General features: G+C 42.9%; 1 protein-coding gene across 1 annotated transcript in view; it reads right to left on the bottom strand.

Moving 5' to 3' along the window:
• Positions 1-19,631, bottom strand: part of DDAH1 (dimethylarginine dimethylaminohydrolase 1) — a 66,078-nt gene that overhangs the window by 7,955 nt on the left and 38,492 nt on the right. The window contains exons 2-4 of the mRNA XM_064515967.1: positions 11,150-11,249; positions 9,903-9,976; positions 9,158-9,277 (exon numbers count right to left, since the gene is read on the bottom strand). Coding sequence (XP_064372037.1) covers positions 9,158-9,277; positions 9,903-9,976; positions 11,150-11,249 — 294 coding nt within the window. The remainder of the gene's footprint in view (positions 1-9,157; positions 9,278-9,902; positions 9,977-11,149; positions 11,250-19,631) is intronic.

The raw sequence follows: 19,631 nt of genomic DNA, 5'->3' as shown, positions 1-19,631 counted from the left end.
TTACCAAGACGATAGCACGCACACAATGAGTTTGTGCAGGGTTGGCTTTCTGCCCACAAACATTGTATGACCAGCTATGTTAACAGCCAGGCATTTCCCGAATGCTTAGTTTTTCTGGGAATTTTCTTCAGCCTGAAGAGGGTAATTTTCTGCACATTCTCTCAGCCCTTAGTCATGCTTTCCTTACGTTGAAGTCATTCACATAGCCAGCCTAAAATGCCTTTCTATAGTTTTTTATAGTGTGTCCTCAGACAACTGAGGTAATGGATAAGCTAAATAATCCTAAATATGAAGCGGCATTATACATGAAGGAAAAATGTGCATGTGTTTAGGGCCTATTATCATTAATAGAGTTAAGATGACCACATGTACTTTTAAAGCAGGCCAAGCTTAGTTAAAGATTTTCCTCATCCATGAGGGAGGCCCTAGTCTGAGTCCTGCTGACATCTGGGACCTATTCACATACAGATTGGTACAGGACATAGAGCTACCAAAACCATCTTACCTACAATGCACCTTATTATATCCAACAGCAAAACCAAACACACAGTGAACGTTCTTCTTCCTCAACATGAAAATGAACATCGCTTGCTTAGTTTGTCCCCTTTAGCAACCGTTCCAGGTACTTCGTCATCTTTAATGCCTTTTCTGAAACCTTCCAGTTCTAGTCTATCTTTTTTGCAATGAAGGGATCAAGCATGCAAACTGCATGCAACATCCAGCATGCAGATGCATCACAGCTTTATGCAGTGGCATAATGACAATCCACATCTGCTTTTCTGACCACTACTGAAATGACAATTTCAACAAACCCAGGATCCTATTTTCGTGGTAATGATCGTTCAGAACACATTATTTCACATTGTCATTCTCCCCCTCCCTCCGGCACATCACTTTACATTTGTCCACACTGAATTTCATTCACTGTTTTATTGCCCAGTCTCTGTATCTTAAGTTTCTTCTGCACTTTTTCAAATTTGAAGGAACAATTGACACTGGGGAGAGAAAGTGGCAGCCCTAGGGTTCAGCACAAGAAAATGCAGGACAGAAAGAGAGTGGGCTGAAGAGATATGCCGCAGAGTTATGCACCTGGCCATGAAAGTCAGCCTGCTATACAAACCGTGTTACTTGACAGCATTTCAGAGTTTCCCTGAAATGCAGCGGTGAGAACAGTGACCCAAAGCAATCCACCAGGCCTGCCCAGAGGGGACAGAAGAGCAGAGCTGGCAACAAACAGTGGTCTTGCTTGAACGCCATGATCTATCAGGAGTGATATCCCAGTAACATGGACAGGCAGGAGAGTCAGCCACTCTGAGCTGCAGAAATCACAGTAGAAATGATCTTAGCTTTCCCATCAGGTAAAGAAACATCTAGAGATATATAATAAAATCAAATAAAACCCTATGGATGCAAAGACAGGATCCTATGCGCACAACAGAACAGTTGTGTTCTACATCTGCCTGGGGATCTATTCGAAAGTCCCCAGTCTGCCACGCTCAATATGCCAAATGTGTTAGGCTGTACGCAGCCAGAGTGCTACTTCACCTTTCATCTATTGCCTTATGTTCTCAACAGCTGGGCTTTGGGGCTTCTTCTCCTCTACTGCACCTTCTCACTCATATTTTCCAGAACACAGAGTTCTTCAGAAAACCTCTCTCCCGCTGCATACCTTGGCTTTACCTGCCTGGGGACACCTTTTGCATCCCCACAGGTGCAACTGCATACAGCCGCACTGCTTGGCAGCATGCCGATGCTGCTCTGCCCCTCTGAACTACCTTGCGTTACAGCCACGCTGTTACTACTCATGAGCTTCACCCAAGGCTTGCTGCTAGGAAGCAGCGTGTGCTTGGTGTTGCTTTCAGTCAAGCAGTCTACAGCACGAACATCCTATCTTTTGAAACAGGAGAGAATAATCAAAAAAAGAAAAAAAAGAAGCAAAGGAATAGAAAAATGAGTCCCCATTTACACAAATCAAAGTTACATCTTCTCAGTCAGCCTTTGTCCCAGCTCCTGTGACTGACAGCCTTACTGGTGATGACAAATGTGTATTTACAGGGACATTTTCTTTGTCTTCAAAAGGAAAAAAAGACTAATATAACAGTTTTATTCTATAAATTAATTGCTATCCTTTTAATCTGTATCTTCCCAAAAGACTAGATCCTGCTGCCTATAGGCAAACTGAACACCACTGATGCTCAACTGTACACATGTTCAATACATAGAAGTTCAATACAACATCTAACTCTTAATTAGAAAAAAACCCAAACCCATAACTAGCTGCCTTTTATTTTTAAGTACCATGTCATCTGGTACTCAGTGAGCACCTGTGTCCTTTGAGATGCTGTACACCCGTAATTCATAAAGTAATGGAAAATCAGGAGGAGCTAAAAATATGCAATATCTCATAGGATCTGACCCAGAGCAAACAAATATGAGCTAAAGGAAAGTGTACAAAATTCTATAAATTGACTAATTTTCCTATCTATTAGGTCGAGAGCAGCAAATGTCTCATGGAATTTTTTAAAAATTGTATTTGGGAGCAAGTTGTCAATTGTTCTCTGGATTTCACTAACTTCTTTCTTTGTTGCTGCATTACGCAAAAGTCAGCATTCATCTGTACTTTCTGCTAATTCCCTACCTGAAGTCATCCTCTTTGGGTTATTAATATTAGTAATAATTTCCATAGCAACCCATTGTGATATCGTAAATAGAGGATTATGACTTCATGCAGGGAATAAGCAGAGGCACAAATGATAGATTCTTAAGGAATAAGAGATAATGCTTTCATGCAAACTTCTGTATTACTAGAAAAGAAAGACACTATATAGACGGTAGGAAGAACATATTTATAAGAGCCTTTTCATACAGCCCAGGGGGTATGGCCTGCTCTGTAGAATAGATGAAGTTTTCACTTAGGTACCTATTCTGAAGTTGCTTTTGTGGTATAGAGCTAAGAATTCCTTAGCTTTTATGCTGGCACTATAACCCAGCTCTAGTGGAGGAAAACAGTATTCTGCTTTTTAAAGCTGGCACACCACAGAGACTTCAGTTATACAAGACATAGTAAGAACAAAAGGCACTAAATCACAGGAATGGGGGTGATTCTGCCAATGCTATAACAACTTCTTGCTCCTAAGTCTCTGAAAGCACTGCTCTGATCATGGGTTTGGATAAAGGCCAAGGGCCTAGTTGCCCAAAAGAGACTTCTTGCTATTTTATCCTTAAGATGGGGTTTTGATAAGCCTCCCTTGACCTCTGTCAAAACAGTGTACTGAGCTGCATTTGTAATAGTGTCCTCCGTGGAATAATTTAGGAGCTGAATGAACAATTCCACTCCCATTAGAAGATGCTGAATGGGAGAGTCAAGGACCAGGCAAAGCAATAATGTCATTGGTATCTTTTACTGAAGTGGGGAGTGGTAAAAAAGAGAAAGATATTTGCTGAAGTCATACTATTCCACTACTATATATATTCCAGTGCATTCCAGACCATAATGAAATCTCATAGACTAATGAAGTCAGAGTCCAGGATACCCAGAGTGAGTTCTGAAATACAGATGTCACCACTGCTTGGAGTCCCTTTAGGGCAGGTCTGTACTGAGGAAAGGAAGGGTTACAAGTTCAGCTGCACGAAATGCTCTGCTGTCACAGCTCCACCTAGCAAGGCAATCCGCAGTGGAGCCAGCTGGCCGTGTTCACAGGCTACCTCGTCTAATTTGCACCCATTCCTTGGGAATGACCAAAGCCCGCACACTGAGGCAGAGAACTGCAGCTAGGAATAAGTTACTTTCAGGTAAAAATCCAGATGTTTCACTTGAAACTAAAACGTATTCATTTATCCTCAGCTCCTGCAGAGAACGCCCTGGATACAGTGAGCTGTGCAGACTCAGCTCAAGTCACACCATGGGATCAGTGCTCTCCGCGTTGCAGTCCTCAGCCCTAGGACCATGCCAGGTTTCCCGCTGCCGGACCTTTCTTCCACAACCTCTGTTCTCTTGTGAGACCAGCCAGCAATCGCCAGGCACTGTGCACCCCACATGACCCCAGGGAGCAATGGAGTCAGCTGGCTTGGCACCTAAGCTTTCATTAGCAGTCTTAGGAGGAAACCCTGGGGTGAATGCTCGGAGGGGGTGCCTAACATCAGAGCCTACCCAAAGGACAACCTCATTTCCCAGTGGGTGAGAGAACAACTTCATTAGCAAGCATTTGCTACAAACAAAAAAATGTACTGCTTGCAAGAGAACATTTGAGGTTGCCAAAGCTGGGAACAACATGTATAGCTCTAAAATCCTATGGGATTGCTACCAAGTTATGCAAAGGATGACACAGAAGGATTTGATCCTGGGCAAGTTTCTTAACTGAGAACTCTGTCATCCACAGCCTCTGGTCAAGTCTTCACTCACCAGGGAAAGCAGAGGGTATTTGTACTCTATAGTGAGAGAAGGTTATTTCAGGATATTTATACTTCACCAATCAACATAAACATCTAAAGGACATAAACACAGACTTTTCAGGATTTTAGTGAGAATTGCATAATCCATGCTAACTATGACATTGTTCCCATCATAATCTTGCTTAGCATTTGCCTTTGCTATGGAAACCTCAACTGGATTACGTCACGGGCCAGCTCCTGTTCATCTGCCGCCTCAGCCAGACCCGAGGCTGCGCCCCTCAATGCAGAAAAAGCAGGGCTGCGAGATCTGCTGGAACCAGTCCCCTCCCTAGGCTGGCGCAGGCCTGGGTGCGCCCGCAGTGGTGTTCATGGTAAAGTTCACTGCCTCCAATACCACAGGATCAGATCCCAAAGGTGACATGTTTGGAGAAATCCTGATCTCACCGAGTGAACAGAAAAAACTAATCCTACGCTTCATCCACTCAACATCTAGGGGAAATATTCAATTATGTAATTATGGATGGGATTAACTGCAAGACGGACATAAATGCATGCTGAAAACAGCAGAGGGAAGTTAAAGTTTCAGCTGTGATTTCCACTGCAGGCAATGGTAATTTATGTAGTTAATTTGTCTTTCTTTTTTCACCCAGTTTCCTGGAATATCACTTTTCAGCTGCAGTCCAAATACATCTTCTGTATTTGCCAGAGCCTGAAGAGGGTTTCACGGTCAAAATGTCACTTCTGATTTAATATCTGCTTCTAGCATGTGTTCTATAATCCTAAACTTTGTGCAGTCATTTTATAGTTCACTTGCAGCACTTACAACACATAGATAGCACTAAACTCACAATCCATTGCACTGTTACACCAGATAAAATTGTTTTCTATTCTTTAAGAATTGTACAGATACATGAGTTGCAATATTAAGAACAATCAGGAAAAACTGCTGTCTTTTAAACAGGATTGTTACCAGAAAAAAAAAAAAAAAAAACAATTTCAGATGGAAAATATTAGCATAGCATGACGCAGTTCACTTATTGCCTAACAAGACATGCTACAAAATGAAAGCAACTGAACTACCATGGGTGCTCAAAGCAGCTTAATCACCTTGCTTGTAGGATTGGATTTCTAGAGCAGACATGAAAAATGGCAACAACAAAGAAGAGGTTTTAAATAACAAACTATCAAATAAAGAACTAGCATTCTGGGCTGTGACAGGCAAATGACAGTAGAAGCTCAGGGGATGGCATTGCTACACAGACCTGCGATGGATAACAAGAGAAGTAGCTGACAGGTTACGCAGCTCTGGTATAGCTCAATCAGTCTGGTAAAATCCAGGGAGCAGCTTTTGATTCTGAGTATCAGTACCTCATAAAGACCCTACTGCAACTTTTCTTCTACAAGATTGCTTATTACAGACCAAAATGCTTTTCTCCAGAGGTAAGTGAACAAATATAAAAATGACTCAGCTCAAAAAGGCAAGAATTCAAAAGTTAGACAAATCTAGTGATAAACACTCCCAGTGCTGTCATTTGTGAGACAGATGCTCTATTCATTTACTTGTTTTCAAAGCATTTCTCTGCAGAGACTGAGTGTTCCACATCTTGGAGGAACAGCTACAAGTTCCCCGAGGTTAGAACAGCTTTCGATCCAACACACCGAGCAAGGAATACACTCTTGGTAGCCTTGTATTTTGTTTCCCCTTTTATGAGATCGCCTGATTTAACCTCTCAGTTTCCGGTGTGCCAGAGCGTGAGAGCAGGCACGTGCGCTTCGGCCTCAGAACCACAGCTCTAAAGGCTTAAAAGTTTCTAACCTCAACTTGTAGCGTGTAAGCAATATGTGTATGACTGCTACACAAACAAATTTAGCAGGTACTGCTAAACCTCCGATGCAGAGAAATACACTGAAATCTACTGAAAACTGACACAGCTGTTTTCTTTTTTTCAAAACTATCCACCAATAAACAAACAATGCTAGATTACCTTGTTAATTGTAATTTCTGTTCAAAATGTATCTGCTTCTCATTGTACCTTCAGTAATGCTGGTATTTACTTGACAGCAAGTTACTGACATCTTTTAATCAGCTTATCCAAAAAATAATTTTGGCTACAATAGCTAAATTGATGCACTGCAACATGATTAGCTGAGCTGTGCAGAAGGCTTTAATCATACGGGGGAGTTCTCAGATTAGCGCTGGCTCAAGTTCAGATTGCAGCTCTGAGCGAGCGGTATTGTACTTGAATTTTGCTCATGTTTATAAACACTGTATACAAGCGTAGGGTTGTCTGGATATCTGCAAATGTTATCAGGCTGCTGCTTACAATGCGTTTCCAGTTTGACCCTGAATATTTGGGAGAGCGCATATTTCATAGGGAAGGGCACACGGCACTTGCCATCCCAGACTAAATCAATCTTACAACATCGAGAACATCAGACCTTTTCAACCAAACCCCTTTGCAACGAATTTCCCAGGAGTGAACATAGGAGAGCTGCAGCTAGGAATGTACTCCGAGAGCTTTGTGCACTGATTTCTAAGATGAGAGTAACTGCTGTGGCTTGTTCAGCCGAAGGAGCACCTTAAAGCGAGGCTGAGGCGTGGCGGAGGCCAAGGGAGCACCCCCTCGTCCCCGAGCTCCCCAAGCTCGCCCGGGGCTCAGCAGGTGCCGCCCGGGCCCTGCACTGCGGCCAGGCTGCATCTCTCCAGCAGCGGCTTCCCTTTTCTTTCCGATTCAGCCAGTGTCCAGCAGGGGAGAGCCTGAGCACATTTGAAATGCTGATTTTACCTTAGCTGGGGACCAACAACATTTTAAATCTTGAATTGTTGCAAGATAAAAAAGAAAAAAAAATCTCTGCCCAGCTCTGTAATAAAAAAACATAAAAACTATGCTCTTGGGAAGTGTAAAGTCCTAGGAATATATCCATGTAGAAAATGTGTAAGACCTGAAAAGCAAACATGTTATGAAATACAGCAGCATGGCAATAAGCATAAGTCTCCCAGGACTCTATCTTGCAAACATTTAAGGATGTGTTTAATTAATACATTCCAGTAGCTTACTGAAGCTAAAGAGGTGTATGAGATACGCAGGATAGGTTCCAAAGCCCTTTGGGGCCACGTAATGCTGATTTCAGAGTTATATTATTTCTGTTGTGGTGGTTCTGCGTGGCCCAACAGCCCCCTGATTCTGATCAGTACCTTTGGGCACAAATAGCAGTGCTCTTCTTTAAAATAAACTATGCTTTACATTCAGAGGAAGAGACGCAAGTCAGGTTGTCTAAGTTGCATTTAACTGAAGGGATTTAAGATAGCTTTCTTATTAAACAGAGCTATCTCTACTCCTCCTCATTCACTGTAAGGGACATACAGCTGGATTCCTGCACGCATTGCTGACCATGTCCTATAAGGGAGGGTTCTGTAGTACGAAAGAGCAAAGCCTGCATTTATTGTTATATTTACTTGCAAAAGAACCAGTAAAATCTGAAAATTTTCAACTTGCTGCCATCACTTAACATGTAAACTTTGGTTTAACCTTTGAAGCAAGCCCTGATAAAAACGTGTAAGACACTTAGCTGTAACACTTTCAGACGTAGTCTGGCTTACCTGTGTCTCAAAACAGAGAGTGGGATGGTAGGTCCTGATTTGTCAAAAGGACAAATTTCCTCAAGATTCACTTCAGGAAAAGTCTCAATGGCACTTTGCTGTTTTGGTGCCCCAGCCAAAGCTTCTGGTGCAAAGCATCAGCACCTGCAGCTGTGCATGTGCAGAGATACCGATCTCTGGGGTGAGCTGTCTCATTACCTATGGCTGTAAGGAGATTTTTGGCCTCAGGCGCTTCAGTGCCTAAACCTCAGCAGAACTTAATTTGGTAGGTTTACTCTGAACACACCCAGCACACAGGAAGGCCACCGAGCTGAGTGCAAACCACAGCAGCAATAAACATTTCCCTCTGTGGCGGTAGTATAGTGGCTACCTGCTGTACAATAGCTTACCAGTTAGAAAGTCAGCCAACACAGCATGGGACTGGATTCAAGAGGCCTCTTAGCCCCCGGGCCAAACCCAAGGCTCCCACTTTAAAGGAGAATGTTTGGAGACTCGCGTTAACAGCAAGGCTCAGATGAGACAATTCTCTCTCCTCATTTCTGAAGCCACGCTGTTACGGGAAATGCATGGGACCAGAGAGAAAAAAGAGCAAACAGAAAGGAACTTGACTTTGCAGCCACGTGGTGGAGGATGGAGGGAAGGGGAGTCCTGGACTCTAGTCCCTGCTGCCAGAGTTATTTCCTGTTTTTATCCGTAAAGTCTATACTGTAAAATGCAGATACAGGTCACCTTTGCAGCAGGGATGAGATCCCTCTCCCTTCATCTTTGTGCCGAACCTTTTACTTTTCCTCCAGCATTTTCAAAAGCCATCACATCTCCTCTCCTGTTCACTCATAGCAACATCTGAGGTGAACATCTCCTACTGCTCTGACCTACTGTCTCCTCCATCTCTCCTTTCACCAGATTATCACCTTTTTACTCAACAAAACTATAAGTAGTAACCTGTATAATCCATTTTATAAATTACTGTAGGTAGCCAAAACCAAGTGAACACCACTGTTCTCTTGTCTGGTATTAACATTCCTTACGCTTTTCACATACAGGAATCCCTGAGATGTAACGATCTCCTCATTCATTGATCTATATCTGTTTTAAAATTCCAGCATCCTTGAGCAGAGATAAAAACAACATTTGTTGTTTAGGAGATTTGCTTATACACTTTACCTTCAGGGCTTTCTGTGCAGCTTCACTTGATCCGATAGCAATCAGGTTTGGTCCAGCCATGCTGCAAAAACTCTTTAGATGCAAAGAATCATGAACAGGGACTGTGGAGACAGCGTAATCCTGTACAGGAGCAAACAATGGATGCTATAAATATTTTTACATTCTCCTAGTTCCATAATTATATTGAGACATTCCATAATTAATTTTACTCTCTGCAAATTAACAATAGCAAAATATCCCAGGGCACAGTGTCAACTGTTTAAGTATGACATACCCCTCTGGACCAGCTTGTCTTGTCTTGTGCACTGGAGTAAAATCCAGAACATGTTTCAAATATTACTATTGTTGCAACTGTAAAGAAATACATTAAAATGTGTAATTAAACACTATGTACATAAAAACTCTCCAGGGACCAGCAATAAGAACACGTTGCTATATATTGTTAAGTTTCCCAGATCTAAAATATGAATGCTGATAAGCTCTCAGATGACCGTAGCCTCCCACTATACAAATTACTCTTATGCAACAACCTCACATTTCAGATCCAACTTTAGTTTCTGTCATTTACAGGATGTTCAAACCTTTTCAGTAAGTTGGGCTATTTTTCTTTTAAATCAGTCCTAAACAAATCACTTAAGAGTATGACTTCAGGCTCTTGTTACCAAACATCTTGGCCAGCATAATTTTTAAATTGATTCAGTGGATCATAGCTTCTATTTCCTGTGACATGAATGAATTTACAAACCTTAAATGTGTCAGCCAGAATTTCTGCTCCACGTTGATTTGTCCGCTTAGATAGACCCACAAAAAATTCTCTGCCTGGAATGAAAAAATGACAATGGAGGACAAAACAATTACAGCATTTTTTTTTTAAGCTGTCTAAAAAATCACATCATCAGTACCTTCACCAGAACATATATATTTTAAAAACAGGACAGTTTTAGGGACATTTTGAAACAGTACTTTATGGATATAATTTTCTTTCTTTCTTTTCTCAAGTTGAGTAATAAAACTGAAAATTCACCTTAAAATTATGCAACCTGTAATTGCAAGCTGATAATTTAAAGTGATTATCTTTCTCCAGAAGAAGCATTTCATTAGAAGCGTAAACAGCTTCCTCTTCTAAAGCTCTGCAATGGTCATTGAGTAAGGAAAGCAAACAGCTGGGCTGGATTAGTATGGTACTGACCAGCCGTTTCCCCCTCTCTCTGCAGCTTCCTCTGCTCTTGAAGGCTGCTACACAGACATGGGCCTTCTCAAGCTTCAGAGGAAATCAATGCTGGATCTGCACCATGCTAGAAAAGCCTTCTTTTTCAATTTGCCTCTTTTGAGACCCTTCTTTCCCCTTTGTGAATTAAGGCAAGCAGCCTGTCTACTGTGATGCTGATCAAAATAAACAGGCTCATTCAGCGCAGGCGGGGAGCAAACGTATATGCAGCCAATGTGAGAAAATGCCTAATGGGTTTAATGACATAAAAACCACAGTCAGTATCTTCACCTTTGAAGTCAGCCATGCATGTAAGTTGTCTAGCACATGACATCTGGCAGGCAACTCCACCATTTGTCCATAAACTAAAAATGCATTTTTTTTTAATGTGATGCATTGAACCAGTGACAATTGTCTGGATCAAGCTTTTACAACTCCTGAAAATGAGTTGGTGTGAACATAGCTGCTTGTAATAAGAAATATGAAACAACTGCAGTCAGTTGACTACTGAAGGCATTTTCCTTATTGGCACTTTACAAGCTAAAATAAAATTTGTATGCACAGTACTGTTCTTTGTACTGTGTATATTGCTAGTTCATTTACTCAGGCATTAGTCAGGATATTGAGTGTTGCACTGAAAATTCACCTGTCAGCTACCTACATGACATTCAGTAAACAACTGATTTAAGAAACTACACGAACAACACTTTATTAAGCAGTTGACAGACAACATGCAGTTTGTAGGCAATCGGAATACGTAAACAGCAAATTCACTACCATTGTACCTGTAAATAAGACATCTCCACCATCCAAGGTTGCATTTTCATCTACCATCTCTACCATATTGAGGTTAAGACTTTCTAGTACTCTCTTCATGGCTTCGACCTGTTCAAAAGAAAGTTGTTGAGACTATTACTTGGTCTGCACCATTGAAAAAACTTACAAAAAAGCCTAACTGAAATGGATATCTTTAATAAAAGTATCAGTCAACAAAAACACCTTTAGCAAGATGGATGGCAGGGTCCTTTGTGTCCCTGCACATCACAGTGCCCAGACTCTCTCCAGAGCCCTCTGCGGCCCGGAAGGGATGGGGGCGTAAATTAGCAGCGATCTGGTTCTTGCCTTTACCATGGCGCATCCAGAGAAGACAGAGGGGTGCCAACTGCCTGCTAATTCCTGCCCCTCTGCACAGTAATACTAGGTTTTGCAAAAGCCTGTTCCTTAGCTTTGAGCAGGAAAAAGCAGTGACAGAGAAGTGACATTTTTTCCTTCTTTACTGCTCAGATGCAAGACATGGCTCTACCGGCCCCAGAGGCAGAGGCTCCACCCTGGGCCTCCCTGTAGTAAGGGGAAAGACTTCAAAACAGTAAATGTTCATTTTCAGCTTTACTGAGCACTAATTTTTGATGTGTTTTTGCACTACCCCAGTACGGAATCGCAAGAGCTCCCTGGCGGATGTTTCCATAGGCTCCCTGCGCATGGCAGGCAGCCAGGGGCAGGCTAGGCCTTACAGCAGCAGTCTGGGGCTGCCCCGATCCCTTTCCTGCTAAAAGGCTTATAGCAGAGTCCATAGCAGAGTCAGGGAATTCTGCTTCATTATGTTCCTTCTCTCCCAGTAAGAGGTTGTTAAGGATGTTTAGTGCAGAAGCTGTCTCTACAGAGCATCATGTCATCAACCATCCTTACCATCTTGGTGCCTTTTTAGCCAAAAGAAGCGTCTGCATGCAACAAATCACTCACAGAAAGCTAATGACTACAACTCACAGGATGTCAATATAAATACCTCATCCACAAAAACGTGAGACCTCTGATCATGCACAGGAGCATCTTTGCATTCACTGAAACCTCATTGCTGTGTTCAGCTAGAGCTACCTCGCAAGTATTAGCGAATGCAGAAGACACAACGAAGGTCTGTTAGCTCTAATCTTTGCACGTCCCACAGATCCTCTGTCTATTTAACCTGATACTTTGAGCATTTCCACAAGAACCACACGAAGCGGATATGAGTGACAGGACCTTGTCTCCCATCACCACATGACAGCAGCAGTGACTCTATCAGCCCTAGGTCTCAGGCTCTGCCCAGCTATATGTGGCAGAGCACAGAAAGGAGACGTGATGGTGACACGTCCTTCCCGTGGGCTGCAGCAGTCTCAGGGCACTAGCAGCATACACTTTTGTTGTCATAGCCTTTTCGGAGCTGTTCTGTCTCCACGGAGTAAGCTGGGGTGCAGACATGATCCAACAACACCCACGTTTCCCCGTCATTTCCACGACGAGGCTCTGTGGAGTTTGAGTCGTCCCATGTATCTCCAGAGCCGAGGCCCTGCAGTTGAGAGGAGGCCATCCCTGTGGACTACAAGGACAGCTGATAGGGATAGATGAGGGATATACTGGGTGCATCACCTTATCTCAGATCTGATTTGCTCTCTGGAGGTGCCTCTTTCTCTCTGCCTTGTTCTCCACTCCAATGACTTTACGAAAAAGCCCAGGCCAACCACACTGCTAAACTAGGTGCCCCAGTTCAAAGTTTAACGGGAAGAAGGCAGGTCTTTGTGCCACCTGGACAATGCTGATGGGTTATGCTGCAACAGGGAACTGTACTCACAAGCTATCCAAGACAAGGGACTAGTCCTCCATGTAGGAAATCCCCCTGCATCCCCTAGCTGCTCCCCGTCTAGGGCTTGGGCACTCAGACTGGAGTGTGCCTGCAGCACACCCATTACAATTACTAACATTTCTCTTTGATCCTTTGTATTTCTCTTGACGCTAAAATGATTTCAGGCTGAAACTTTACACATACAAGAGTCTCCAGGCTGAAACACTGTTTATGTTTCCATTCAGCTGTGCTTAAGCCTTACTGGTAAGGCTTAATCTTTCTTTCTACTCTTGTTACTCTATCTCCAGTGATCTTTAAAGTTAAGTGTAAAAGAAAAAGTGGATCCGTGTGGTATTTTAAAAATAAATAGGAAACAGCTGGCTTAATATTTGAAAACTTGTACAAGCACAGCACCATTTCATAACATCCATGCACTCTCTGATACAGGAATGACTTCTTTTGCCTGTGAAGCCCGGCAGTCTTTACTATGCTGGCACTATGTGCCTAAGAGCCATGAGACCTCAAAGAAGAGAAAATTGCTTTATACTGAATAACACAGTTATGGTGTTATATAAGAAGGCTCCCAATCCAAGAGCACGTAGGCTTGATATTTGTACCAGAGTGAAGCAGACCAGCAAACTCATGACTGGGCATAAGGATACCCTGGCACTAGAACACGCGTGCTCCAGCCACAGGCATGGGAGTAAATAAATATATCCATCAGCTGGGATTATTTAAGGCAGATTGCCAAAGCTCAGAAAAAAGAATCACCCAGCCTGTTCTGTGGTCACACAACTCTAGTTAATCCACTGTCCCCAACAGCTTCCAACCCCAAATACTAAGAGGAGAAAGCTCTTTCAAAGAGATGCTTTGCTGAACAGAGCAGGAGCCATTCTGGCTTCCAGAGAAAGCGAGGAGTCAGTGACTTGGGGGCTCCCCCTGCAGAGCATCCCCTTCCCACTGCCCCACTGGGGCTGCCTGCTTCCCTGCTTCCTGCCCCTAGACAGGTTCACTGCCAGAAGGAGACAGGTTATTCAGGGGAAGGGAGAAACCGTATGCATTTTGGATACACTGCCAGAAGGAGACAGGTTATTCAGGGGAAGGGAGAAACCGTATGCATTTTGGATACATGAAGGAAGCTGAAGTCGTACCAAAGCTGAAAGTGGATCTGCCTGGGAGAAGACGTGCCTGGGAGCAGAGGATGCAGGAACTGGTCACTAAGATGCACATGGGCTCCCTCCGGCCAGTGGGAAGCCTCGGGTAAAAAAGCCTGAGCATTACAATGGTGCAAAATGCTTACACACCCCTCAAAAGCAACCAACACGGTTGCATCAGCAGTGATTAATATTGACTGGGAAGAGCATGCAGGCAAGAGACCTGGAAGATGTACTGACTCAGCTCAGACAATAAATTCAGATGGTATCCCTCAGGCAGGGTAGTTTGAGCTGGGGAGAAAGACACCACACAACTTCCCGGGGAGAGGCAGGAAAGCAGTAATACTTCAAATCCCTGGGCCACAATGGCCTATTAATAACATTTGCACTAGAGCAGCAGTTAAATAAAGCTCCTAGTTAACGAGAATACTGAAAGGTAAAGACTGACTTTGGATTTGTTATTTGAGCCAGATGTATGTTTTAATTACCAGATGCTGATTACAATTTAACCACCAGGCTACATCAGAGATGCTGTGGATTGGTTTCTTTACTTAATTTACAGAGGCTGATGCAGCTGTAGTGCAGACATTAGCAGAAGTTACTGGAACTAAAAGTTGTCCAAAATCACAGAAAGCTACCTTGCCTAGTTTCCTTCATGATTGTTCCAGGCTTTGAGGATATTTATAAGATGCTCAAGATGTTTTTCCCTTAGAGTTGAGTGCATTTTAACTATGAAATCAAAATGAAATAAATAAAAACTGCCATATAAATAACTGGATCTTTTCTCCATCAAAGTTGTTAACGGATTCAAGTCTATCGCTCAATGTTTTGCAGGGTTTTTAAGTGACCAGCAGAAAGCCCTAGAGTTTTAATTGGAATGCTGTTCATGCTTCTAGTGACATATGCTAGGAATATCTTTCAACATTTGTTGCTATGCGATATTAAAAAACCCCAAACGTCTCAAGTTACTGTTTTTTCTACGGGCAACACCAGGAACTTCAGTCAGTAAAATCAGAAATGAGAAATGGAGCACAAAGTGAAACAGAGAGGGAAGATGTGACATTATTAAAAAGAAGTTTAGGAAAGGAGGATTTGTAAATATAGGATTCTGGAAAAACTAAGCCAAAAATGAAGAACCCATCTGCTTTTGCATACAGCCGAGTTTCCTGCACTGCTTAGCTCAGACTCACACTACCACTGTCACAACATCTTTAAAGAGACATTACAGTCATGAGTAGATTCTCTAAAGTAGCATGTCCAAAATAAGCATATTGATGCCAGAGGTGCATGACCATGTTGAAAAATGTATTGCACCATTCAAAGATAGAGTTAATAAGTGCTGAAGTCTGCACAGGTTGCCTGAGTCTGTATCTTGTTATTGCAAAAGGGAAGTGAGAGGCTGGCTCCAACCTTGTGCCTTGAAGGCCTTTTCCAAAAGCACTCCCAAATCAGGAAGGATTGTGGAGCACCTTCCCGAGAAAGAAAACAAGAAGCAGTGTCTAATGAGGTACAGGTGGTTGTTATCCTCAAATAAGAACTTAAAAGTAGGGATGCAGTGAATGAATTTGATTTTACAGAGCCCCCTATTCTCCTCACATTTTATTCTCCCAAAACAACCAATATCAGTTTATCTCAAGTGTGGTGTCTTAGTGCATACTGGTGAGATTTAATAATGAATGAAAGAGTAAGATACAGAGTTAGCTTTGTTTTATGAACAAATCATCACCTCTTGTTTTTTTCCCAAGGAGAGAACTGAGAAAAAAAAAAAGCTGGATGGATAAAATCCTGCAGGTAGCCAAACTTACCTAGAAGGCAATAGTAAAATACATAAAGTATTTGGAGATAAACTGACTACAGGCATACTCACTGTAAGACTTACTGCCTACTTTTTTCACAGTACTCAGGAGAAAAACTTACCTTCCCTCATTTTCTGTCCTTTATTTGAAAAATATAGCCCCAGGTAGTCAGGATTGTAGCATACAAAGAAAATACTCATCTGTATCATTTAAGATTTCTGTATCACATTATCTAAGGTCAGCTTTTAGTTTGTAACATGATACTGGGTTTTATTGTAAAAGGACCCATTAGTACATCAGTTGAGCATTAAAGCTTGTATGCTTTGTGTAGTGATTTTTCTTTTCTAATAAGCACATTCCTGGTGTGAGCTGGAATGCATCTAAGCCATAACAAAGCTGATGGAGAGACAATGGACTTCAGCCAGCTCAGTTCTGTTTCAAGGAAAGAGGACAGTAACTGTGTTTGACATTTATAAGAATCTAATTTCCTTGCGCTTTAAAAATGGAGCTCATTACCCTCCAGACTGATGCGTTTCATCAATTACTGTAACTGATGTGCAGGGATTTTTCCTTCTCTATATTAGTATTTGATGGACTCAAAACAGAGGCTGTTTCCTTAATTATTTACTGGCATTCTGTGCACTAACCATATCATGAGATTTTTGTTAAGACCGGAAGAAGAAAATGATCAGCTTTTTGCAGACAGCAAAGACAGTGAAATGATTCTGTAAGATGGGCCTGAACCTAGCACTGAAAGCTCTGCTGTTAACTATGGATCCACCCTTAGAAGAGAAGCTTTTCCTCTGGGATGCTAATGCCTGGGTGGTGTGGCAGGGCTGTAAGCAATACCCCAATGAGGCTCAGAAGTGCCACTGTGGTAGGGGCTCAGCTGGGTCTCAGCAGAAGGTATGGATGCTACCAAATCAAGCGCTGCTTAATGACTGCAATTAGCCAGCTGCCCTCATCTTAGAGCCTCAGAGCTCTTGGTGAAAGGGGGCAAATGTCTGCAGACTGCTGTTTCAGATAGACTTGGAGAGCAGCAGATCATTCTATGCCCCAGAGATTAAATCAGGTTCCCAAAACAGCAGAGTTCAGCTTTAAGTGCTAACAGCTTGGTTCTCTGGAGACCGTAGCCCTAACAAAAAAGGACTCTCAGCCTAAGAAACACTACTGCATTGTCTCCCGAAATTTTACATCCATGACCAATTTCTTCCGTGTGGTAAATCACAATTATTGTGTTTCAGTCTCCAATCCACTGTAGTTTAAACCACCATCTAGAGCTGTGCAAAGCAAATGTCAGACTTAATATATGCAGAAGTTAGACTATGATATCTCTGAGGTGACTATTTCTGGAGCCATCAGTTCTGAGCTCTCCAAGTGTCACTGTCAATACATAATGCATTTTTCAGCAAGGCTCTGAGTGAAATCTATAAATAGAGATGGACAAATCCAGGGCCAGGAAGGGTAGACTTCGGTTTTGCAAAACTGGATACACCAGTGTTGGTCATGATACAGATTCTAGCTTGTCTGAATCTGCTTAGCTTGGAGATGAGGAAGGTCTGTCTCCCCTTGATGATAAGCATTTCCATTCTGGGCTTGCAGATGCTTCAAAAGAAATAAAGAAGCACTGTAATAGTTCAAGGTTTTTTTGAAAAGAAAAACCCACCTACCAGTTGTTTTCTTGCTTTAAGTAGGTCAGATACACACCCAACTGTATAATGATTTCAGAAATCAGTGGGATGTGGGTTGTGGCAGCATTTCATACTCCTGCTTCCAGTTTTGGTCCCTCTCTGTTGATACCGGAAAAGGCCCTTCTTAAGAGGTCAGTTGGGAAGTGGTGGAAGAACAAGACCCTGAGTTACGTGCTGGAACCATGTCTTTGATGCAGATCACACTGTAAAACTGTGTGTACGTTACGTGCAAAGTGCAGTAATGTCAGCTCTCTCCCAGCAAACAGCCTCCAGCACAGCCTGGTAAGAACACACTGTACCTGCTATTACCACCCTGCTCCTGCAAGCAGAAAGGACCATGGTGGCTTTGGCAAGTGATTCCCCTTTCCATTCCTTCAGGACCTTTGTGTTCAGGCCCTGTACTCTTTCAGGAAAGCAAGAGAGGGCAAATAGTTGGCCCTGAGAACTGCTAGTTGTGTGGTAGCATACTGCTGAATGGTATGGGTGGACACGCTGCTCCTAAGGAGTCTGCACAAGTCACAAAGACTGCTCAGTTCTGGGTGATCAGAGCATGACTTAATCAAACTAGACTGCGCAGAGTATATTGATACTCTGTGCAATTCAAACTAGATTGTTCACATATCACTACGCATGGAAAACCCAACGTTAAGTCAGAACATCCAAAAAACCCTTTTCCAGGAGTTTTAGTACCTCCTACCCCTACTGACTTCTGCTAACGTGGAGGTCCAGGGCCAGGGCCCCACCCAGAAGGCAGGGTGTTGTAGCACCAGCCAGGGTCGCTGCGCCCTGCTTGGCGTGCCGGAGTACACACCAGCACACGGCACGCACCAGCAGTCACCCACGGCCTGCCCGCAGCATGGCAACAGCCCGCGCTTTCGTTTCCCACACCACCACGCTCCGGCTGACAGGCACAACACTCCTTCCAGCTTGCTTGGACAGACAGGCAGCCCCAACAGCAAGCAGCACAGCTCACCCCAAACATTTCTCATCATTCAAACGAGGCCATGGGAGGGCCAAAAAGGGACACCGAGGTACTCCCAAACTGTCCTCTAGCCGAGTGGGGAATGGGACTTGAACAGAAAGTGACTTCTTAGTTGTCTGCAGTATACAGAACCAACACCAACGCTTTCAGGTTGCAGCAAAATAATTGCAGAAATAGTCACTACGAATCTAGAGCTGATGCACTTATTGCTGAATGACCATTGCGCTTAGAAGGTAATCTGAGATCACAGCTGAGTACAGCGGGGCTACAGAAAGCTACTAAAACTGCACAGGAGAAAAGCTCCAGCATGGTAGGTCTCAGGAACTCAAGGGCAACCTCCTCTTCCAGCTATCCCAAGCCTTTCCCAGCAATCCCCTGCTATGCAGTAACCAAGCACTTGTTAAATGAGGTGCTGGTGCACACAAACATGTGCACACTACCCTTCACCAACGCAGCAGGCACCATCTAACCCCACGCTCATCTTGCGGTGCAGAAACTGCAGCAGGATGAATTGCTAGCAAAACAAAAATCTGGATATTCTATCATGACTGAGATTATACCATTTCAAAATTTCATCAAAAAACCTACATTAGGGACAGGATGGTTTCATGCTAAGAGTTTTACTTCTACAGAAATCTATTTTTATAAGTATAATAAGTAAAACATAGGTGAAACGACCAAAAATCCTTCAGCAAATTATTACATTGGCAATGCATGAAACATACTCTGTGGAACATCTCTTACCCTCGACTGTTGTTATTCCATTAATCTGTAACAATTGTAATGTAGTTACATTTGTACACACAACTAAAATGCACTTGAACTGGATTCCCTTAGAAAAATGTTGCGTTTTAAGAACTAAGCAGAACTGAAGTGCATCAGACCAACTCCATGTAGCTCACTAGCAGTGCACTTTGTCTCGATTTCCCTTTTTGCTAACAATTCGTAGCCCTTAAAATGAAGGGACGCTATTTCCCACAAAACAGGAGCCAGCAATCAGCTTGTTTGGTATAAAAAGTTAGGCTGAAATTTCGACCCACTGCAAGTG

Source organism: Dromaius novaehollandiae, chromosome 8 (assembly GCF_036370855.1).
Source record: "Dromaius novaehollandiae isolate bDroNov1 chromosome 8, bDroNov1.hap1, whole genome shotgun sequence".
Lineage (NCBI taxonomy): Eukaryota > Metazoa > Chordata > Aves > Casuariiformes > Dromaiidae > Dromaius > Dromaius novaehollandiae.
The sequence above is the reverse complement of the archived record's forward strand: the minus strand, read 5'-3'. Positions and strand labels throughout refer to the sequence as shown.